This window comes from Aquarana catesbeiana, linkage group LG02, assembly GCF_042186555.1.
Source record: "Aquarana catesbeiana isolate 2022-GZ linkage group LG02, ASM4218655v1, whole genome shotgun sequence".
Classification (NCBI taxonomy): Eukaryota; Metazoa; Chordata; class Amphibia; order Anura; family Ranidae; genus Aquarana; species Aquarana catesbeiana.
In genome coordinates, this window is record NC_133325.1 from 203,247,268 (window position 1) to 203,272,611 (window position 25,344).

Genomic DNA, 25,344 nt, shown 5'->3' on the forward strand with positions numbered 1-25,344 from the left:
GTATTGTCTACTTAGGCCTTCAGACTATATAGTTTTGGTAAGTTTAATTGATTTGGCATGCATGGAAACTTGACTGTGTGCATATAAGAGATACAGTTTATAGACCAGAAATCAATATTATCATTTCATAATAGGAGAAAACCTCATAATGGGTATTTATTTTAAATTCATAGTTTGAATAATGCTGGTCTGGCACTTAAATATGTGCAGTTGGTTTTTATAAATCTCTGATATTTGATCATTTTCGAAAGCACTGTGACACATTCTGTGGAGAAAACAAAATATTCTGTCTGAAAATGAATCTTGTTATCTGGAAATAATGTGAGTTGCAGCCTTGTTTATTGAACATTTTTCTGATCCAGTCATGACATACTAGTCCAGCTCTGATATTAGTATTTGATTTTTTTTGTGTGCGATGTAATTTTTCTTTTCTACAGAAACTCCTTTCAGCTCTAGGGGAGCAATCATATTTTTCATTCTACAAACTATATATAAACCAGTTTCAATCTTATTGTGTAAGGAAGTGAACTTAATCTCTTCAGACAAGACACAGTACAGTGACCATTATCTCCTTAGATAGCTCTGGAGACCAGGTTCAGTGCACAATGCAGTGACTGTTGCTTCCTTGGATATCCTCACAAGCGTGGCTCACTGCACAGTGCAGTAATCGTGGTTGCCTCAATACCATCATGGACGAGGCTTCTTGCAAAGTGTGTAACGAATGGCTCCTTAGATACCCTCACAGATGAGACTCACTGCACACTACGGTGGGGTGACCCATATAGAATTTGTGCAGGCTGAAAATCAGGCAGTTTTTGCATTTTACATTTTTCTTTCCAAAGCTTGTTTATTTTTCCAGGAATATTGTTATATTTCATGTTTTCTTTACTGTTTTGCAAGGTAAAAACAGTAATTAGCCAAATAGAGTATTTTGTATTAAATCCCAGAAACTGTTTTTCAAGCTTGATTTTTTTTATGTGGCAGTCAGTTAGGTGTTGCTATGTTGAAAATGTTTTTGTGCCAAAATCTGTGGTAGCTTCTGTACAGTACAGTATATGAAGCCATTAAAAAAGTTTCCAAAGCTTTCATTGCATGTACAGTACTACAATAGTTAATTTCGTACTGTGTATATGTGGGCTTTTTTCAGCAGTGACATTTGCCCTTTGGTGTTACATTAACTGATCCAGAAAACTGGATCTTGAACCCTTGAAGCATGAAAGTGTGAAAAAAATAAGCATTTTTAAGCCAGGGCATGAAGACGGGTGTCCCACTAATAAGATCATTTATTCTCCTATTATGGTTATTTTTTTCTACTACCACCTAGGAAGATTTAATCACATTAATGTGTAAGGAATCCATACATTTTAACACGATGTTTGTGTGTATATTCAAAGCTAGACAGCTAGTGAGGTTGTAAGAAACTGGATGACTAGAATTGTTACTAATGTAAGTGACTGGATGATTAGAATTGTTACTAAGCACCGTAGATTTTTTTCTATACAATCAAGAATGATTTACAGACTTTTTTTTTTTAAGATATGTGTCAAAATAATTCTATAACATCTCCCCCCCTCCCCACCATATAACATATTCATTTCTGCATTCTATAGGTTGCCACTTCCAGATGCTAGTTTTGTTGGCCACTGGACAATAACGCAAACTGGAAATGCCCGTCGCAAGCTCTTGTGTCCAACAGAAACACATCAGATCAATATAAAGGTTGTTTATTTTCATTTGTCATGGTTAATATCTACCACAGTAATATTAGATGCAGTAGTTACAATGCAGCTGTATAGCAGATGTTCACATGGACACAAACTGATCACTTTTGAAGGGTCTTTCTTCAGTAAGATCCTAGGTAATCAAAGACTGCTGCTGGTTTTACACATGGTGACTATACGATGGATGATTGGTGACTGGTGGCCAAAGACTGCTGCATTTTTTTTTGGACCATCCTTATTCCTTACATAGCACATCCAAATCTTCTGCAAGTTTGTTACAGATCAATAACATTTGTGAGAAGAATGCATTGAAACATGACACATGTGTAACTATTTTCCATGCAAAGTCATAAAAGTTTTATTGAAAATAGACAAGTATCTTTTCATATATTTTTGCTGACCTGTTTCTGTAATTAGGTGGGAATTGTATTATTGCTGGTATTACATGTTATAGTTTAATTTAATAAATACATTACTGTCAATTTTATTTTTGTCCCAAAATAGGGCCCAGTGTACATCAATGTACAGGGATTTGCATTGGAACGTACTGAGTCTCGGTCCCTGAGTTTCACAGAAGAAATGGCTCACTGGCGCATTCCACTCAGTGAAGTGAATATTGTTTGTGATGTCATTGCTTCCTCAGGTGTGTTATTGCAATTCCTTTAAAAAGCCTAAATCTGCATGATTGAAAATGTTTATTTTATATAAACCTCTGACAGCACTGTAATCTGTTAACATTTTCATTTGAATAATTTGGTGAATCTAGTCACTATCAGTGCACACAGTTCTGCTTTTATAAAAAATCAGGTTTGGTCCCTATAAAAAACAATAGGCACAAACCTCAAAATATCTGTGAAACTTGTTTTTAAATGTAAGGTGAATAATTTATGCTGATACACCTGGCCCCCATTCCCTTCTAACAAAATTTCTTTGATGATGCTATTTAAATATGTTAAAACCTGTTATGATTTTAAAAAATGCATAGGGGAGCTTTGATTAACTTCTAGTCCCCCTGGTGCTTGTGTTTGACCTACTGTATGCGTCCGTTCTTTCTGTGGGAAGTGCGCATGCTTCAACTCAAGTCACACTATGCACCAGATGATGAGGTATAATGTATTTAAAATATACTGCAGCTGCACTTGTTATCCTGCAATCTGTGCTTTACTTGCTTCTGACCTGACCCCTAAAGTCTGTGTGTTAACTTATTTCTGACTTCTGAACTCCTGCATTACTTAATCCTGACTCCTAAATTCTGTGTGTTACTTAACCCTGAACCCTGCACTCTGTGTATTACTTTGAGAACGTTGTGAATTACTTAATCATGAACTCTGCACTCTGTATGTTAATTAATCGTAACCTCTGAATACTCTGCATTATGTAATCCTGACCCCTAGACTCTATGTGTTTTTTAATCCTGACTCTTGCACTTTGGCTGTTACCTTACCCCTGATCCTGAACTCTCTGCATTACTTAATCCTGACCCCTGAACACTCTGCATTATTTAATCCTGTCTCCTGAACTCTTTGCATTACTTATGACTCATGAAATCTTTAGTTTACTTAACCCTGACCTCTGCACTCTGTGCATTACTTAATCTTGACCCCTGAACTTCATGTGTTCCCTATTCCTTACTCCTCAATTCTGTGCATTACCTAATCCTGACCTCCTGGGCGTCACTTGCACCTGATTCCTGATTACTTTGCGTCACTTACTCATGACTGCTGCACTCTGTGCATTACTCAATCCTAATCCCTGCACTCTTTGCTTTACACTCTCTTGACCCATAGCAGGAGCCAGTTAACCATAAACTGTGGCCACTGTTGGGCAACACCCATTATACACTGTCATTCTCTTTTGCATGGTGTATAAGGTATTTTTTCTTTATACCTGTAATGTCTGCCACTTTTTCCAAAAGTCTGTGAGCAAATAATTTCAGGATGTGGAAAAAATGGGGGCATGATTTTTTTGTGGATATGGCTAAATATGAGGGTGTGGTTTTGTGGACATGGTCAGTAAGTAATTTTGAAAATATGGTAACATTTGCTTAGCCTCAAGTGGACATTCAGGAAGAGATTTGCAGCAAAGTTTCATAGTTAGGTTGCAAAAAGACACAAGTCTATCTAGTTCAACCATTAGAAAAAAATAAAAAATAAATAGAAAACCACCATACGCAGAATCCTATATCCAAAGTTAGTCCAGAGTAAGGCAGTAAAACCCTTGAAAATGCATGGTCCAATTTGCTTCAGCAGGGGAAAAATAAATCCTTCCAGATCCTCCAGAAGGCAATTGTACATATCCTGGATCAATAATTCCTGGTGTTGTTACCTATTAGTGTTCATATCCATTTGAAAACAATCTAATGAGCTGGCAAAAAAACGTTCTTCTTAAAGCGGTGTTCCTACCGCAAAAAAAAAATACATTTTTTTTTAAAGTCATCAGCTGCAAACACTGTAGCTGCTGACTTTTAATAACACTTACCTGTCCAGGGAGCCCGCAGTGTCGGCCCCCCGAGGCCGATCCGTCCATGGGATCGGGTGCAGGCGCCGCCATTGTAACTAAAGGAAACCGGCAGTGGAGCCTTGCGACTTCACTGCCGGTTTCCTACTGCGCATCCGTGAGTCGCGCAGCACTTTGTGAATGCCCAGTTTGTCTTCTGGGACACACACAGGTCCCAGAAGACAGCGGGGGGGCTCCCCACACAAGAGGATATACTGTCCTGCGCCGAGGCCCAGAGGGTTCGGTAGTACACTATGTAATTCATAAAAAGGTAGGAAGGAGAAAAAATTTTTAATGTCCAAAAACGGGGGGTGGAGAGGTGGTCTTTCGTTTCATTTCAGACATAGGTGGAACTCACCTTTAAGGATTATTTTCACAGTTCCTGTGAAGAAGACTTTCCATATGATGTTAAATCTCTTTTTCTCCAGGTGAAGTGCCCCATTGTTCTTTGTGATGACATTAAAGTGAATAATTATACACCAAGTTCACTATATAGACCACCTATGCATTTATACATGGTGATTAGGGATGAGCTTCGAGTTCGAGTCAAACTCATGTTCGACTTGAACATTGGCTGTTCGCAAGTTCGCCGAACAGCAAACAATTTGGGGTGTTCACGGCAAATTCGAATGCCGCAGAACACCCTTTAAAAGTCTATGGGAGAAATCAAAAGTGCTAATTTTAAAGGCTTATATGCAAGTTATTGTCATAAAAAGTGTTTGGGGACCCGGGTCCTGCCCCAGGGGACATGGATCAATGCAAAAAAAAGTTTTAAAAACGGCCGTTTTTTCAGGAGCAGTGATTTTAATAATGCTTAAAGTCAAACAATAAAAGTGTAATATCCCTTTAAATTTCGTAGCTGGGGGGTGTCTATAGTATGCCTGTAAAGGGGCGCATGTTTCCCGTGTTTAGAACAGTCTGACAGCAAAATGACATTTCGAAGGAAAAATTCCATTCAAAACTACCCGCGGCTATTGCATTGCCGACAATACACATAGAAGTTCATTGATAAAAACGGCATGGGAATTCAACACAGGGAAACCCCCGAACCAAAATTAAAAAATGACGTGGGAGTCCCCCTACATTCCATACCAGGCCCTTCAGGTCTGGTATGGATATTAAGGGGAACCCCGGCCAAAATTTAAAAAAAAAATGACGTGGGGTTCCCCCTAAATTCCATACCAGACCCTTCAGGTCTGGTATGGATTTTAAGGGGAACCCCGCGCCAAAAAAAAAAAAAACGGCGTGGGGTCCCCCCAAAAATCCATACCAGACCCTTATCCGAGCACGCGACCTGGCAGGCCGCAGGAAAAGAGGGGGGGACGAGAGTGCGACCCCCCCCTCCTGAACCGTACCAGGCCACATGCCCTCAACATTGGGAGGGTGCTTTGGGGTAGCCCCCCAAAACACCTTGTCCCCATGTTGATGAGGACAAGGCTTATATGCAAGTTATTGTCATAAAAAGTGTTTGGGGACCCGGGTCCTGCCCCAGGGGACATGGATCAATGCAAAAAAAGTTTTAAAAACGGCCGTTTTTTTCAGGAGCAGTGATTTTTTTAATGCTTAAAGTCAAACAATAAAAGTGTAATATCCCTTTAAATTTCGTACCTGGGGGGTCTGGTATGGAATTTAGGGGGAACCCCACGTCATTTTTTTTTAAATTTTGGCCGGGGTTCCCCTTAATATCCATACCAGACCTGAAGGGCCTGGTATGGAATTTAGGGGGACTCCCACGTCATTTTTTTTCTTTAATTTTGGTTCGGGGTTTCCCTGTGTTGAATTCCCATGCTGTTTTTATCAATGAACTTCTATGTGTATTGTCGACAATGCAATAGCCGCGGGTAGTTTTAAATGGAATTTTTCCTTCGAAATGTCATTTTGCTGTCAGACTGTTCTAAACACGGGAAACATGCGCCCCTTTACAGGCATACTATAGACACCCCCCAGCTACGAAATTTAAAGGGATATTACACTTTTATTGTTTGACTTTAAGCATTATTAAAATCACTGCTCCTGAAAAAAACGGCCGTTTTTAAAACTTTTTTTTGCATTGATCCATGTCCCCTGGGGCAGGACCCGGGTCCCCAAACACTTTTTATGACAATAACTTGCATATAAGCCTTTAAAATTAGCACTTTTGATTATTCATGTTCGTGTCCCATAGACTTTAACGGTGTTCGCGTGTTCGAGCGAACTTTTTTCCTGTTCGCATGTTCTGGTGCGAACCGAACAGGGGGGTGTTCGGCTCATCCCTAATGGTGATCATATCCCCCCCCCATAATTTCCTCTTCTCAAGAGAGAATATATTAAGTTCAGCTAATCTTTCCTCACAGCTGAGCTCCTCCTTGCCTCTTATCATTTTTTGCATCTCTTTTACTTTTTAAGTAATTGTATCTCTCTCTCTTTCTCTCTGGAGTCTATACCTCTTTCAATATAAGCAAGTATTTTGCTTGACAATGCATGCTATTATTAACTCTAAGATGTACCAAAACACCCAGGTCCTTCTCTACTTCTGACTCCCCCAGCTGTCCCCCACTTAGAATGTATGATGCATACATGTTTTCAGCCCTTAAGTGCATAACTGTACATTTATCAACATAAAACATAATTTTCCATCTAGTTTCCAAATTAACCAGTACACTAAGGTCTGTTTGTAAGTTGGAGACATCCTGTAAGGACGTTATTCCACTACATAGCTTGGTGTCAGCAAACATGGTACTGGTACATGGAAATGGTACTTTTGATCCGGAACTCTAATTTTGGTTAAAAAGTAACAAACTTTGGGCTACACCTGGGGCTAATAACCTTAGACCATTCAGAGCATGAATCATTAATTACTACTCTCAGAATAGTCTTGTATCCAGTTTTCTATCCAATTCACAAACTGCATTTTCTAAGACTGTTTACTTTAAATTACACATTAGCCATGTGTGGGGAACTGTGTCAAACACTTTTGCAAAATCCAAGTATACTATATTTACAGCAACTTCTTTGTCTTTGTAATATTTTTTTGTAGCACGATACAGATCGTACTTGATACTGTAGCAGCCAGGGAATGACAGTTCTAAAAATGGAAATGGTCAGAACTGAGCACTTACAATGTCAGTTACTGTAGAGGAAATTGTGGGAACAGATGTTCCTCAGCCTTCTAAAACAGTTTGTTGTGGTCCTGGGCTCCCTGGAGGAGGGGTCCAGTGGAGGGGTGCCACACCACCCGCACTGTAAAGGTGATTGGACGGCCACCTGGATTACTTTGACAAGACAGCCAGGGGCAGGCTGAGTAAAAATGGTAACAAGCTTGCAGCTGCTACTGCAGTCATGAGCTTGTGTTAAATGCTTCACTTTCTGGACTTGTGTAGTGTGTCAAAAAAGACAAAGTAGTTAAAACAGAGAATGGATGGAAATCAAGAAATCAGTGCTTCTCCAAGCCCTGTGTATATGTCTTTTGTTCTTAATGACCAAGGTTCTGACCACAAAAGAGCTTTTCCCCATTCCACACAGCACAGCAAACCTGCTCTTCAAAGGGCACTGTGAGTGAAAACAAGGCCTTAATCTACTCCCTACTTTAATTTTATAAACTGGGTCTAGAAAAATAAACCTGTTTAGTTACAACATATTTGATTATTTTGGCAGCTTTTACATAAGTCCAGCTCTTTTAACTGCTTTTCGTGTTTGAAACTTTGAAAATGTTTCTATGTTTGAAAGTCTCACAATCTATTGAGTTAGAGGTCCATGTTAATGTACACAATGAACATCTCTTTTAGAAACGAATGGTGATAGCACTGTCCATGTGGCTACTTGTAATCCAGTGACCTTGTACTTTATGAAAACTCGGGATGATAAAGGATACTATGTGGATTTGTATGATGTATTTCCTAGAACTGTGGGAAGTGTGTGGCAGCCATCTGTAACTATGGCGCCTCTAGGTCATCCTCTAAGTGGACAGGTTATTCTACATGAAGAGCAGGTAGGTTCATTTAATTTCCATCTGTTCTGTAAGGAAATACGGTGAGTTAAAATGTCAGTTATTCATTGATCATTACACTGAGCTCATGTGTGTAAATGCATCAATGTTTCAGAGTATCCGATTGGACTTGTTAAGCTTACAGACACACATTCACACTTGTGTAGCTTATGGTAAATCTTGTGTTACCTCATCACGTGACATGGACCTCCTCTGTGTGTGGTGCAATGCAGTACCATTCATTGTAAATGGTACCCGATGCTTTATACTAGTACAGTGGAGGGAAATGAATGGGATGTCTTAACATGATGCTTGTTAACCCATGTGCATTAATACACTATAATGGATTGCTGAAGTGTAAATCCAGCTTTGGAGAGTTTCATAAGCAATCAAGCTCTGTTAATTTTTAGGATTTGTTTTAAGCAGTTAATTAAGCAAATTGTTGTTTAGATTAGCAGGTGCTGTAATAAAAGATGTAAAACTTGAAAGAGTAATGGGTACAGGTTTTGTTTATTTTAATTTTTTATTTAAATCCATGGTTTAGGGTATACAGCATGTATAATTAACATACATATTTTATTTAACCATGGTAATAGCAAAAGTATAGACAATAGAATCAAGCTGTTCTCTTGACTCAAGTGTAACAACAAAACAATACTTTCAAAATTAAAAGTCCATATATCAAATATAGAAAGAACGATATATGCAACAAAATTCACAGTGCCCAACACCCAGTGTTCTGTGCTTCGCAACAACTAATATGCAGATCGTCTTTGTAATGTGTTCATCCACCACCAGAAGCAATGTCTGCTCACCTCACACAAATAGGTAAATCGGTCATCTAACACATCTGCGATCGCATCCATAGCGGTTAGCTAGCTGATGATACCTCTCTATGCCCATGCTTTACTGAGATTTTGTAAGTGTTTTTAAGTAGCGGTGGATTTATACATTTACTACAAATAGAGAGAACTACGGTGTTGCCTTTTTGTCCCTTATGATCCTCAGAGCGAAACAAGGGATAGAAGGGATCCGTGCTTGGAGAGTGTAACATCAGTCGGATGTGTTAGCTTAGCGATTTACCTATTTGTGTGAGGTGAGCAGGCATTGCTTCTGGTGGTGGATGAACACAGGTTACAAAGAAGATTTGCATATTAGTTGCTGAAGAAGAACAAAGCAGAGGAGGGTAATAGGGGAAAAGTCTGGAAAAGGAGAGTGGGGCCAGGTAGGAGAAAAAGAATGGCAAAAAGGAAGTTATTACATACAGTGGGGCAAAAAAGTATTTAGTCAGCCACCAACTGTGCAAGTTCTCCCACTTAAAAAGATGAGAGAGGCCTGTAATTGTCATCATAGGTATACCTCAACTATGAGAGACAAACTGTGGAAACAAATCCAGACAATCACATTGTCTGATTTTTGAAAGAATTTATTTGCAAATTATGGTTTAAAATAAGTATTTGGTCACCTACAAACAAGCAAGATTTCTGTCTCTCACAGACTTGTATCTTCTTCTTTAAGAAGCTCCTCTGTCCTCCACTCATTACCTGTATTAATGGCACCTGTTTGAACTTGTTATCAGTATAAAAGACACCTGTCCACAACCTCAAACAGTCACACTCCAAACTCCACTATGGTGAAGACCAAAGAGCTGTCGAAGGACACCAGAAACAAAACTGTAGACCTGCACCAGGCTGGGAAGACTGGAAGACTGTATCTGCAATAAGCAAGTAGCTTGGTGTGAAGAACTCAACTGTGGGAGCAATAATTAGAAAATGGAAGACATACAAGACCACTGATAATCTGCCTCGATCTGGGGCTCCATTCAAGATCTCACCCCGTAGGGTCAAAATGATCACAAGAACGGTGAGCAAAAATCCCAGAACCACACGGGGGGGACCTAGTGAATGACCTGCAGAGAGCTGGGACCAACGTAACAAAGGCTACCATCAGTAACACACTACGCCGCCAGGGACTCAGATCCTGCAGTGCCAGACATGTCCCCCTGCTTAAGCTAGTACATATCCGAGCCCGTCTGAGGTTTGCTGGAGAGCATTTGGATGATCCAGAAGAGGATTGGGAGAATGTCATATGAAACCAAAGTAGAACTGTTTGGTAGAAACACAACTCGTCGTGTTTGGAGGAGAGAGAATGCTGAGTTGCAACCAAAGAACACCATACCTACTGTGAATCATGGGGGTGGCAACAACATGCTTTGGGGCTGTTTCTCTGCAAAGGGAACAGAACGACTGATTCGTGTACATGAAAGAATGAATGGGGCCATGTATCGTGAGGTTTTGAGTGCAAACCTCCTCCCATCAGCAAGGGCATTGAAGATGAAACATGGCTGGGTCTTTAAGCATGACAATGATCCCAAACACACCACCCGGGCAACGAAGGAGTGGCTTCGTAAGAAGCATTTCAAGGTCCTGGAGTGGCCTAGCCAGTCTCCAGATCTCAACTCCATAGAAAACTTTTGGAGGGAGTTGAAAGTTCATTTTGCCCAGCGACAGCCCCAAAACATCACTGCTCTAGAGGAGATCTGCATGGAGGAATGGGCCAACATACCAGCAACAGTGTGTAGACTTACAGAAAACATTTGACCTCTGTCATTGCCAACAAAGGATATATAACAAAGTATTGAGATGAACTTTTGATATTGACAAAATACTTATTTTCCACCGTAATTTGCAAATAAATTCTTTCCAAATCAGACAATGTGATTGTCTGGATTTGTTTCCACATTTTGTCTCTCATAGTTGAGGTATACCTATGACGACAATTACAGGCCTCTCTCATCTTTTTAAGTGGGAGAACTTGCACAATTGGTGGCTGACTAAATATTTTTTTGCCCCACTGTAGGGCATTTCCTTGAAACAGGGTTATGTAGTGAAGAGATTGAGAAGAGAAGCACTCAGCCTTCTGTGTTGGATGATTGAAATGCTGACGCATAATCTGAGAAAAATTTGTGTTGTGTCCAGTAGAACCAAGTTTTTGGAAAATTTCTGTTTTATCTATTAAGGAGGAGGTAAGATTCTCCATGTGCATGATGTCACTCACCTTGGTGTACCATTGGCTCAATGTGGGCACGGTGGCTTTTTTTCCCAATTGCACGAGATACATGCCTTAGCCACATTGAGGAGATGGGTCAATAATGATTTTTTATATCTGAATTTGGGGGGCAAGTTTTATTTATTTTCAAAAAGTGTTGCAAGTAATGTAATAATGTGATGTGACTTTAAAATTTCTATATGTAAATATAGCTGCTCTCACATGCATAGTATATATTAATACTTATCAGTAGGAACATATTTTTAACATTATTATATTATAAAAATAGATATGATTATTTGCATAAAGAAGATCATAGTCAAATTTATAGCTAAAATTCTCTTTAAACCAGCAGCATAAATAATCTCAAAAGTCTATTATTTTCTATTCATTTGCAAACTTAGGTGATAGAAGAAGTATGAATTTACTGAGATGCAAGAGAATTGTTTGGATGCACAAGTAGGGTTAAAATAAGCACATAAAAAAAAAAGCAGGTCGGACAATGATGGGTACCTCAAGCATTAATTTTTGACAATGTAAGATGGAGCCATCTCTCCTCAGCCAGAAAACAGGGAAAACAGGGTTTCTTTATCGTACATCACGGGACACAGAGCACCATAGTAATGACTATCTGGGTTATATGCTACCTTTAGGTGATTGGACACTGGCAACCAATAGTAAGAAGGTTCCTCCCATATAACCCCTCCCATACAGGAAGTACCTTTAGTTTTTTGCCAGTGAGGATGTTATAATTGGATCCATTCAGATGGCATATTCTGCTAAAGTGGATGGTTCAAGAACAAGGTTTTGCCTGTAATGTGTCCTTATGGAGCTGGACCCTTGTGATATGGTATTCCTGGTCTTTCACTTGCCCAAGGAAACCTAAAGGGTGCCTTACAGGTCCAAGGGTGTGGACCCTAAACAAAAAGGGGACCCGGTCCTCGAAGGTCCGCAGTGACGCTACCCGCGGTGATGGGGGAAGATTGGGCCTATTTCAGGCCCTGCTGCGAGGATTGGTGAGTGCTTCCTCTGGAGGCCCCATTTATTATGTATTACGGCTAGATTTTTGTGTCTGTTGTGCCACTGTAATAGTCTCAGAAGGCCGCAAAATACACTCGGGCGGATGTTCCCGCACAAGGGTCACATGGACTGGTCGCACGCGGGAAGCATGCGCGTGCATTGGGGGGGCCCGCGCCTACTTCTTCATGCGTGTGCCTTGGCATGTGCGGATGGCGGCGCCACGTGTGTCGCAGCGTGTCTGCTTGCCGCGTGTCCCAGTGGGCGTGCGCATGCGCAGTAAGGTCCCGGGCGTGCGTACGTCATGTGACGACGCACGCATATAGAGGGAAGTCGGGCACCTGCGTGTGTCAGTGCTGGTCATATTTGGCTCAGGAGAGTCGGGAGCCTGTTGCGGTGGGACAGAGCTGGGCACATGAGTCGGGTATTTGCAACTCTTTAAAGGAGGTTGCTATAGCTGATACAGCGATATAGCACAGAGAGTATTTTCCTCAAATAACCTTGTAAGCAATGTCTTCCAGGAAACGAGGTACGGGGAACAGGGCTAGTCCAGGGGTTAAAATGACTCCTTCAAAAACAGGAGATCAACCTCAGGCTACTGCAGCATCAATCTCCCCTGAAAGACCTGCGGCATTTGGCCTGGCTGAGCCATTGCATTTGTCAGGCATAGTGGCCACCACCAATATCCCTGCATCGGCTTATGTTACTAAGGATGACTTAACGTCAGCCCTTGCTGGACTCCCTTAGCCAGTTGGGCCCTTGTGATTTGGACCCAGAATGGGCAGAGGATTTTGAGGAGGTGGCCGTAAGGGATAAGGAGGAATCAGAGGCTGAAGAGTCCTCAGCGGGAGACTCAGGTTCTGAGGAACCATTATCGGCTTTGCAATCACAAAAATTGTTTATCCAGTGTTTTACTGATATGGTGAGAGCAGGATTTAAGTTACCCCCCGTACAGGGACCGGGGCTTTCCTGTTCTACATTAGGATCCTTGCGACCTCAGCAAGGTTCCCAGGCGTTTCCTGTGCATCCATTATTGGAACAGCTGATTTACACTGACTGGGACCACCCGGACAGGATATACTTGCCTCCAAAGAGGTTTTCTTTTTTATACCCTATGGAGGAAAAGTTCAAAAAAAGGTGGGATACGCCTTTGGATGCTGCTATTTCATCAGTGAATAAAAGCTTAACCTGTCCAGTGGATAATGCCCAAGGGTTTAAAGACCCAGCGGATAAAAAGCTGGAATCCCTGCTAAAGGCCTCCTTTGCGGTGGCTAGGTCAGCAGTGCAACCGGCAGTTGCGGCTATTGGTATTGTCAATCTCTGAAGGACCGTTTTAAAAGATTGGTCAGAAACCTGCCGGTTCAGGAGGAATATTCTGACAAATTGTCAGAGCTTCGTCGCGCTTTGTTTTGCAGTAGACGCGTTAAAGGATTCCATCCAGCAGATGTCTAGTGTTGCGCTACTCTCAATACATATGCTTGATGCTTATGGCTGAAAATCTGGTCAGCTGAGACGCCATGCAAAAGGCTACTTGCGGCGTTTCCTTTTTATGGGAAGCGTTTGTTTGGAGAAAAACTAGATAAGTATATCCAAAAAATCTCGGGGGGAAAGCGTTCCTTGCTTCCAGTTAAAATAAGGAATAAGCAGCCCACCTTTTAAAATTCCTAACGCTCCTGGGCCGAGCGCCTCTTCTCCCAAGAAGTATCGACGGCCTCAGCCACCTGCCTTTAAGAAACCTCAGGGTCAAATAAGACCTTGGACCCAGAAGTCAGCCAAAACCAATTCCAAGTCCTCCTTGTGAAGGGGCACCCCCACTCTTGCAAGTGGGGGCAGGCTGCGGTGGTTCGCAGACGCTTGGGGGAAATTGGTTCAGGACAGGTGGGTCATTTCTACGGTAACACAAGGTTACAAAATAGAGTTCCGGGATTTTCCTCCCAATCGGTTTCATCGGACCCAGTAAAAAGGAAAAGCCTATTCCTAGCTTTAAAACAGCTAGTGAGGCAGAAAGTAATTATCGAGGTGCCGCACAAAGAAAGATTCAAAGGATTCTATTCGAACCTATTTACAGTGCCCAAACCAGGTGGGGAAGTAAGGCCCATTCTGGACCTCAAGTCCCTAAATTCCTTTCTAAACATCCGAACCTTCCGCATGGAGTCGGTTCATTCAGCAGTCGCATCCTTGAGAAGAGAGGACTTTTTAGAATCCATAGACGTCAAGGATGCGTACCTACATGTGCCAATTTTCAGTCCGTATCACAGGTTCCTGCGCTTCGCAGTAGAGGGGCGTCATTTCCAGTTTGTGGCACTTCCCTTCGGTTTAGCCACGGCCCCTCGAGTCTTCACAAAAGTTTTGGCTCCAGTATTGGCGTTCCTAAGGTCCCAAAAGATCTCGGTGGTAGGATATCTGGACGACCTTCTGTTAAAGGATCAGTCTTACGCCACCCTAGTGGAAAACGTTTCAACCACCGTTCATTTCCTAAAGTTCCTAGGCTGGATCCTAAATACGGACAAATCAGCCCTTTGGCCAAGTCAGGTTTTGACATATCTAGGCCTAATCCTAGATACAACCCAGGAAAGGGTAATTTTACCTCCCTTAAAGGTCAGGTCTATAGTGTAACTGGTCCGAAAGGTCAAAGGGTTAGAAAGGCCTTCAATTCGGCTGTGCATAAGGCTGCGGGGCAAAATGGTGGCGTCTTTCAGCGCAGTTCCTTATGCGCAGTTTCACTCCAGATTGTTCCAAAGGGCTATCCTGGAAGCTTGGAACAGGTCTGTTCAAACTTTAGATCGTCCCATGTCTCTATCCTTACAGGTAAAACGGGACCTCTCTTGGTGGTCAAAAGCCAACAAGTTGGGAGGCGGAACTTTCCGCCTGTGACCTGGAGGGTGGTGACTACAGACGCCAGCCGGCTTGGCTGGGGAGTAGTCCTGGAAAAGGACTCAGTACAGGGAGTATGGTCCCAAGTAGAGAAGACCTTGCCCATCAATCTGCTGAAAATCCGGGCAGCTTGTTTGGCTCTGCTATTTTGGACGTCCAAATTGCGGGGATTTCTGGTCAGAGTCCAGTCCGACAACTCCACGGTGGTGGCATACATCAACCACCAAGGGGGCACCCGGAGCCGGGCAGCCCAAAAGAAAGTGAATCACATATTAACTTGGGCAGAAAGCCACGTGCTGTTTCTGTTGGCAGGGGTGGACAATTGGCGGGCAGACTACCTAAGTCATCAGCAATTGTTACCGGGGGAGTGGTCCCTTCACCCCTAAGTTTTCCTTCGAATCTGCCAGCGTTGGGGGATGCCAGATGTGGATCTCCTGGCCTCCAGGTTCAATGCCAAAGTGGACAGCTTTGTTTCCAGGACCAGGGATCCACTTGCTGTAGGGACAGATGCATTGGTGATTCCCTGGGATCGGTATTCCCTAATTTATGCTTTTCCTCCGATCCAGATGCTGCCGCACCTGTTACGCAGGATACAGCAGGAACAGAGATCAGTAATTCTGGTGGCCCCAGAATGGCCCAGGAGGTCCTGGTACTCAGAGATTGTGAAGATGGCGGTAGGAGACCCATTGCGTCTCCCATACCGTCCAGACCTATTGTCCCAAGGTCCCATATACCATCCTTCTTTACGGTCGCTGAATTTTATGGCATGGCTATTGAGACCAGGGTACTAAGGGACCGTGGTATCAGAGGACCTGTCCTGTCTACTTTAATAAATGCTAGAAAGCCAGTTTCTAGAAGTATTTACCATAGAGTCTGGAAGTCGTACATTTCATGGTGTGAGAGGAAAGGATGGCACCCTCGCAAGTATACGATCGGGAGGGTTCTTGCTTTTCTTCAAACAGGAATTGATTTCAACCTATCCCTAGGAACCATTAAGGGACAAATTTCAGTCTTATTGTTTTTTTCCAGAGGCCAATCGCATCTCATTCTTTGGTACAAGCCTTTGTCAAAGGAGTGCTGCATTTAAGGCCGCCAATTAAGCCGCCCTTATGCCCCTGGGACTTAAACTTAGTGCTTTCAGCTCTACAGAGTCAACCCTTTGAACCTATTAGGCGTATTCCGTTGATCCTATTAACTAGGAAATTGTTTTTTTTGGTGGCTATGACCTCAGCCAGAAGGGTGTCAGAGTTAGCCACCGTTTCTTGTGAAAAAACCTTTCTGTTTGTTCATCAGGACAAGGTGGTCATGCGGCCCCGTCCAGATTTTTTACCCAAGGTGGTTTCTAGTTTTCACTTGAATCAGGATATCATTTTACCTTCCTTTTTTCCTAACCCTAAGTCTAAAAAGGAAAGATTGCTCCACTCACTGGATGTGGTGAGAGCTGCCAAGGTTTATTTAGATATGTCAGCTCCTTTTCTGAAGTCTAACTCATTTTTTGTTCTGCCTGAGGGTCCTAAAAAGGGACATGCAGCAACTAGTTCTACCATCTCTAGGTGGATCCGTCGGGTCATTATCCAGGCCTATGAGTTGAAACACAAGGTTCCACCTCGATATCTCAAGGCTCACTCTACCAGAGGAGTTAGTACGTCATGGGCGGTGCGCCAACAAGTGTCTATGGCTCAGGTTTGCAAAGCGGCGGCTTGGTCTTCGGTTCATACATTCACCAGGTTTCACCAACTGGATGTTAGGTCTCTGGAGCCTAAAAAGGGGGATCTAGGAATTATTCTGTTCCCTCCCCTCAAAGGCATTGCTTTAGGACATCCCAGATAGTCATTACTATGGTGCTCTGTGTCCCGTGATGTACGATAAAGAAAAGTGGATTTTTAAAACAGCTTACCTGTAAAATCCTTTTCTTGGAGTACATCACGGGACACAGAGGTCCCTCCCCTCTTTTTCTGGGATCTTCATTGCTTGCTACAAAACTAAAGGTACTTCCTGTATGGGAGGGGTTATATGGGAGGAACCTTCTTACTATTGGTTGCCAGTGTCCAATCACCTAAAGGTAGCATATAACCCAGATAGTCATTACTATGGTGCTCTGTGTCCCGTAATGTACTCCAAGAAAAGGATTTTACAGGTAAGCGTTTTTTAAAAATCCACTTATTTCAGCTTTATAATCTGTGTATTAAGAGGTGGGTAGGAGTGTAAAGAACTTTGAAAGTTAGACCAGCAAAATGGAGCTTTGTTGCCAGGAAAATAAGTGTTTCCAACTTCAATAACCCCACAGCAATAGCCACTCTTCAACTCCCTGACCATATACTAGCTTTGAACCAAACCTGCCATAATCAGTGAAGACCCTTGCTCCTTAACTTAATTTCGGGAAATAGAGGCAGTTCTACAAGAGGAATACTGCTCCTTGGACTAGAATGGGCTGTCATAACAAGTTTTGTCATGATTGGGCATAAGAATCTGAATATTTACAGAGCAGACCTACATATGAATGATTTATGTGTGCCCTCTTGCTTAGCCGCAATTTACGTCTGAATTTTCAGCTTGAGAGGCCATCTGAAGCCTTAGACCTCGTTTACGCATGCAGTGCCCTTGGAAGAGCAGCTTGCATTTAGATCGCTTTTTAGAGGGCATTTATCAGGCACTGAGTGCCTTCTCACCAACAGTTTTAACCCCTAAACCCTGTACCACAACCACATACATTCACTCATTTGCAGGATGGTTGCAGGGTGCCCCTATTCAGTTGAATCGGTTGCATTTGGCAGACGGCACTGCCAAATGCAACAGCAGGGATCATTTTTGTGTTTTTAATTATTTTGGTCTTTTTTCTTTATCTAGTAAAAAAATTAAAAAATTGTGATTAAATAGCACAACATGAAAGCTCTGTATAAAAAAAGTTATAAAAAATTATTTTGGGCACAGAGTTGCATGACAGAGCAACCTAATAATAAATGGGGTGAAACATGCTGATACTGAGGGAGTTAACATGAGAGTCAGCACTTCTATTAAGATCTATGTTTAAAATTTCCCAACAGGTGCTGAAGGGTATTCTAAAGGCTTTAAGATGATCGAAGCCTGATGAAAAAAGCATTTGAAAGCTCTGTAAATGCTCATGAACACATTCAGATTGCTCTTCAGAGATTATTTGACAGGAGTTGAGGAGGCATTGCATCGCCTCTTCATCACCCTTTTTAAGCCTTTGAACCTAGCACTAGTGTGCCGCAACCCTATGCACTGCATGCAGTTGCAGGGTGTTGCAGAGCTGCCCCATTCACTTGAATGGGTTGCATTTGTTGGGCAGTAGTGGCCACCAAATGCAACAGGGGGGTGTAATTCCTGCCGTAGCCACAAAGCAAAGCATCGTGGTCGTGGCATGTGTACACCCTTGTTCGTGGCCTCTGTAGCATGGCTTATACATGGGATTTTACCACCCCCCAACTGCTAGTGTGAACAAGCCCTAAAAGCTTGCTGTTCACACTTCTCATATACAAATTTAAGCCTATGTAAACTAAACCTAATGTGCAGTCGAATGAAAGTTGAGATTCTTGCATAAGCCCAATAGTGATTGTTTTTTGGGGTTTTTTTTATCGTTTATATTTGTGTGCTTTCACGCCATTTAAATCAGGTATCATTTGGTATGTTTATATGCTTGAATTTATTGTGTACTGTAGTTATTACAATATTGCCTAATGATTTGCTTTATTTTGCATGCGCTATAATTTGGCCTTTACCATGGGAATTATATATTTGTAATGAAAAACCTGGGAATTGCATAAATCATTGTAATAGCAGCTTTTACCATAATATTTCCAGTTAGATTTGCGTATCATTTCACACAGAAGTTGGCAATAGGTTACTATGTCCCCAGCAAACAATGTGTGCGGATACCTCAATACCGCGTACACACGATCGGAAATTCCAGCAGCAAAACTCCGATGAGAGCTTTTTGTCGGAAAATGTGACCGTGTGTATGCTCCAACTGTCTTTTGCTGGCGGAATTCCAGCCAGCAAAAGATTGGGAGCATGTTCTCTATTTTTCGGTCTGGAAAAGTTCCTATCCGAAAATACGTACGTCTGTAAAAATTCTGACGCACAAAATTCCTACGCATGCTGGGAAACAATTAGTTGCATGCTCGGAAGCATTGAACTTCATTTTATCGGCTTGTCGTAGTTTTGTACGTCAGCGCGTTCTTGACGGTCGAAAGTTCAGAGAACTTTTGTGTGACCGTGTGTATGCAAGGCAAGCTTGAGCGGAATTCCATCGGAAAAACCATCCAAGTTTTTTCCAACGGAAAATTCACTCGTGTGTACGGGGCATTAGGCTGCATTCGCACCTGAGCGTTTCAAACTTGCGCGTTTTTACTGTGATTTTGCCGCAATTTTGTTCAGGTCACCAATGTAAAAGGCAGAAAAACGCCTGTAATCTGCCCCAAAGAAGCTCATGTTCTTTTTTGAGCGTTTTTTTTAAAGGGTTTTGCTTCAGGTGACAAAATGCTCAGATGTGAACAGGTGCCATTGAAATGAATGGGATTTTGCTTGTTTGGCGTTTTTCAGGCGTTTTTTCTGGCGTTTTACAAGCGTTTTATGAGCTTAAAACGCTCAGGTGTAAATGCACCCTCAAGCTATGTTTTTACTGGACTAGAATGGATTGCCTGTGTTTCTTTTGGCTGTGGTTGACAATTATAACTTCTCAGTATTTACACATCAAAAAAATATCAAAATTATACTTTCCAACATCACAAATTTCAATATTACACATGGAAGTGGAAGTAAGGGAGCTGCCATAGTTGGTTTGTTTTATAACGTGTCAGTTCCAAGTTTTTTTTCCTAATTCTGTCTTTACTTCCTAATGACCTCAGCGGCCTAGAACAAGCATATAGTCAGTAAAGTCTAATGTGTGTGCCTTGCATACTTCTATTAGGTCAGTGGCTTAATTGGGGTAGTAAAGCCAGAATCAGGATGACCACCCTGTATCCTGCAGTGTTAAAACAAGCAATCAGTAGCAGGTCCCATATTTCTATCTTTACAGGCCATCTTTAATGGAAACCCAAATCCTCGCAAAGGAAGTATAGAGACTATCATTGCTTATTTACCCTTCTGAAATACTACTTGCATTATTGACATGCTAATCCATTGGCTTGCATGCTTCCTGAGTCACTGACCTAAAACCAGTATACAGAATGGGAGCTGTGACTTCACTCTGACTTTCTAGATTAGCATACGTGTTCAAAGTTAGTGTCTCAAACAGTATTGAAGCCAAAGACTGCCAGGCAGATAACATTTTCAAAATGGATTAAAGGAGTTGTCAAGTCAGAAGTTTTTTTATCCTAATGCATTCCATGCATTAAGAATAAAAGCCTTCTGTGTGCAGCAGCCTACCTCAGCTCCCCTAATACTTACCTGAGCCCCATCTCTGTCCACCTGTCCATCTGATGTCCACAAGTGTCTCAGCTGTCCGATTGGCTAAAACACAGCAGCGGCGCCATTGGCGCCCACTGCTGTCAATCAAAGTGAGTCATCCAATCAGGAGAGAGAGGCGGCAGGACCAGGCCACAGCTTCATGTCTGAATGGACACTGGGAGCTGTGACTCGGCTTGGGTGCCCCCATAGCAAGCTGCTTGGTGTGGGGGCTGTGAACAGGAGGGAAGGGCCAGGAACACAGAAGAGGGAGCCGGGAAGAGGAGGGCTGCTCTGTGGAAATCCACTGCAACAGAGCAGGTGAGTATAACATGTTGTTTTTTTTTTTTTTCAATAAAAATAACAAAGACTTTACAATCACTTTAAGTATTGATAACCCCTGTATTGCTTTCAGTGCAGTTTTTCGTTAAAACCCATCTCCGTCTTTTGGCCAGTCCCCAAACAGTGCTCTCATGCTGACCTTACTGCTGAGACTTCTACATCATGACAGTACCCAACCACTGGATGGACAGCCAATAGGAAATCACTGCCTGTGTGACATGGACACACTGGATAAAATAATACCAAAGTATGCACTTTTTTTTCAAACAAAGCTATACTAAGCACTACACCCCTTCCAGATAACATAACCAGATCCTGACCTTTCAAATTTCCCCACTGTAGTCCAATCAATAAGCTTAGCCAAGTCTGTGACTGGCTAGAGAAGAAGTAGTGCCTCACTGATGGGCTCATCTCTTTGCTCCTTCTCCCAGTTAGCAAACTATTTTCTGGAGTCACATTACTGGATTAAATAAAGGGTTATATCTGCCTACATTTATGGTCTGAGGAAATTAGCCAAAAGTACATGCATCTGTTAAGGGACAGCAGTATAGCCTGTACATTTCTTTACCTAAAGCAAGTAACTATACAGTGTAGTAAAAACATATATGCACTGAACAAAACTGATTTTTATTAGCCCTTTTTTTTATGTTTTTAGAGCAATGTCATTCTTCTGCTGGACACCAGTACTGGGGCACTTCGTCGAGTTCTTCTTTCGGAAGAAAACACAGAACCTACAAGAAAATCATCCTGGTGGGGTAGTAAGGAAGCACAGGTAGCTTTTTTTGTCTTTGTTTATGCATCTGCAATAACATCCAAAACTAAACCAGGTCTTGGAACACCTCTGTTGGCTCCTTGCTGCATTTCACGTGCAGTGAACAGCATAACAGTACTAAAAAGTTTCTCATGGCCACCAATCATTTTTAACCCAGGAAGCATAGAGAGTGGAAATTAAGTTTATGTAAAGCCATACATATTTTCAGATTTGGATCAAATAGGGAGTGGTTAAGGCCCATGACATTTCCATCACTTTCCTTCAAAATCTCTCCATGGTGGGGGGAAATCCCCTCTTAGACAGTTGTCTGTAAAAAAAAATACCCCACATGCCTGTTTTGTGACATATGTAAACTTGGATTTTCCAACACTTGTAAAAAAAAGTAGTTAACAGTACTTAAAAGTACTTAAAAGTAGTAAAATAGAACTATAGGCCAAACTGTTTTTTTTTTATTTTGGATAGAGCAAGGGAGGCTTATAACCCCTGTAAGATTTATTTTTGTCATGTTTGTCCCATTGGAGAGATTTACATACACTTCCTGTCACATAGCCAAACAGGAACTGAGAGGAAATCACTGCAAATTAAAGTGGATGTAAACCCAATGTCATAGGGGTAATCTATAAGGATATACATGCCTCCTGCATGTATCTTTACCTGTCAAATGTCTCCCTTCTGTCTGTTATGAGAGCCGAAAAACTGCATGTTCTGTGGGCAGGTCTGTTGTCTGGAGCTCGGTGGGTGGAGTCGTGATGTCAGTAGACTCCCCGCCCACCTCTACACTCCCCTTGTCAATATTCATTTTCTCCTGTGTATTTCTAACTGAACTTCTGCTATGATCTCTAACATCCAGTGAAAAGACAGGAAAGTAACCACATGACATCAGCATGCCAAATCATGGTGAGGTGTGGAACAGCAAATCCTTGCAGAGCTGCTGAAGAAAGGAGTGGGGGAGGGAATTCAAAAATAATGCCTGTGTCTTAGACTGTCACTCACAGCAAGGGGGAGGATTTGACAAAGTTTTTGTCAGTTTGTCAAGATTTCTCTCACTGAACAATAAAAGAGGATTGCTCAGAGATGGATTAACTCTGTGTGGCAAGACTGGGCTCAAATGATAGGAAATCTTATACTCTACAGTATGATTAAAAAAAAATTCAGGTTTACATCCACTTTAAGGCAATCTCTTGTGGACCCCTAGATTACCAGAACTAGTGTCCCCATTGGAATATCTAACTCAAAATATGGAATTTTCTTTTACTTTCCTTTCAATGATAATGGTAAACAGGACAAATGGAGAGGATCAATCTCCCTAGTGGGGACACAGACAGCAATACAAATGGAGAGGTGTTCTAATCCAGCTCCCCTTTATCCAAAACTTATAAAAAAAAAAAAATTGTTTTAATTCAAAGCTCGGATACAGATTTTCTTTCTCGTTCATTGAGAGACACAGAAAGTCATTCACCTTCGGTTGATGCAGGTGCCTACAGGAGGATAACCCCTCCCACAACCAACATGCCTTTTTTTCTAGTGTCTTAGTTAATGGAAATCTTTTCTGTAGCTCTGCTGTGTAAAAGACTAACCTATTTTTGCTGGCACCATTTTTCCTTCATAGTTTCTTCAGTCAAGATTCTTATCTACAATGCTGCTAAAGCTGGTCTCCCCAACTGCAGCTATTTGGTGTGGCCTTCCTCAGCATGGCTTTTGGTGTGCTGGTTCTGGAGCCCAATGGACTGAAAGTTGTGGGGCTAGCCAGAAAGTAACATTCAGACACCGGGTTCCACGTGGGCTGCTTTCCAGACTGCACACTGGTAAAGGTTAGCCACAGAGCATTTTCCAGGTCCAGAGACACCTGCATTCCCTCAGCAGTTGCCCTGTCTCTTAAAGTGGGAGTCCGGCGACCAATTTTTTTTTTTTTTTTTTTTTTTAGGTCATTGAGACACTTTGCTAATCCCAAAATAATACTCACAGTTTGGGTGTAATATTTACACCTCTGTCTGTTTTCGTACTGAAAAATAACTTTAAAAATGTGATGCTGGCTGTTTCCATCTTGCTTGTGGGCATGTGAAGCCCACAAGCATTGATTTCCTGGATGCGGTGAATGCTGTTCATTCACAGCTTGGTCACGCGCATGATCATTGTTTCCGCACTGAATCTTGGGAAGCCTGACACTAAGCTCCCAGGAGAAAGAGCGGCGCCGGGGAAAGGCAATAAACACGCCTACTCCTATGGGAGGAGAGACAGGAAGTGTCACAATAAAGTACAATATAAAGGTAATTACAGCGATAAAAAATGTTTTTGTGTGGCATTTCAACATCTATGCAATTAACTGAAGGGGGTAAGATTAAGTTAAAAATTTGAGTGGAACCCCGCTTTAAGGCTCATTTTGTGAGTGTGCTGGTTAGTCCAAAAAAAAAAAGACACTACCTCAAGTACATAGGTCACTGGGCGCCTTTTAATTTCCCCATTTCCTATCATTTTTGCAGAACTGGTAAACACTTTTGGAGTGAGCGCTGACATCATTTGCTTTGTGGAGTGTTGTGTGCACGCGTTGTGCTCTTTTCAACCATACAGCTTTGAGGAAGAATCTCCCTGCTGTTGCTCCTGCTTTGCAAAGAGCCATAAGGAGCTGTGATCTTTCACCCATTCCTTATGGCTGGCTTTAGCCCCTATGGTCACATTGGCTATCTGAGCCCCATCTGCTACTAACTGCCTGGGTCCCTTGAGTACCTTAGGCCTTGCCTCTTGCCCTGAGCCTTATGTCACCTTTCTGCCAAGTGGTCACAACAGATCCTTTTGAATTGGATGCCCCCACTTACACTCTACTAAAAGCTCTGGTGCAGCAACATCTGCGGCTTAGAATCATGTTGCCCTCTGCTCCTATAGGCTATCTTTGGAGACCTCCTTAAGTCCATTGGGTGTGGCTGTCTCCTAAGCCCCCTTGGCTGCGGTTTTTACTACAGTCATACAAGACTATATGGCCCAAATCAATCACTTGTACCTGCTTTAAGAGCACTTTGTTAAAAAATAGTCTAACCCCACTGTTGATATTCCACCTAAACAAAGGGGCCACCATGCTGGTGGAGGATGCTCCTGTCTTTAAGGACACCAGTGAAAAACAGTTGGAAGCCCTCTCCTAGAGCTCTGTTCGACCTGACAGGCCCTGCAGACCATCCCATCTTGGTGGTGATGGAGACAAATTCTGGCTGGTAAAAATCTCCTAAAGGGATCCTCCAGGTTCCTCCACAGCTGTGGTTGATCTCTTGGTCATTAGATGTTTGGAGCACATGGTTCTAGCTTTAAAATACATTTGTGACAGAAGTTTCCAATCATATCCCCTGCATGTGTCTCCTGTCTGAGAACATGCAGAGGACACTTTAATAATAGTGTTAGAATGGGCAACCCACGTCTAAGAGGCATCTGATCCAAAATGCCTTTGAAGGACAGCATCTCCTTGGATCTACTCTGGATAATATTAACAAGGATGCTTCCAGAGGCAAGAACACCAATATTGACCAGTGGAAGAGGCCTAATGAACAGACTGAAAAGTCTTCTCCTTTGGTTAAGTAATGTCTTTTTCATCTCGTCCTGCATTATCTAATTCGAAACCCTCCAAGCTTGACTCCCAGTCTACCCACAAGGCTTGGTGCTCAAAGTGCTCCAAATCTGCAGACAATTCTTCCTCATTATTAAGGTGTGCCTCGTCTTAC

General features: G+C 42.2%; 1 protein-coding gene across 3 annotated transcripts in view; it reads left to right on the top strand.

The window, feature by feature from the left end:
• VWA8 (von Willebrand factor A domain containing 8) overlaps positions 1-25,344 on the top strand; it is a 686,916-nt gene that overhangs the window by 466,566 nt on the left and 195,006 nt on the right. For all 3 annotated transcript variants that reach the window (XM_073614208.1, XM_073614207.1, XM_073614209.1), the window contains exons 28-31: positions 1,611-1,719; positions 2,226-2,364; positions 7,982-8,184; positions 21,524-21,640. In XM_073614208.1, coding sequence (XP_073470309.1) covers positions 1,611-1,719; positions 2,226-2,364; positions 7,982-8,184; positions 21,524-21,640 — 568 coding nt within the window. The remainder of the gene's footprint in view (positions 1-1,610; positions 1,720-2,225; positions 2,365-7,981; positions 8,185-21,523; positions 21,641-25,344) is intronic.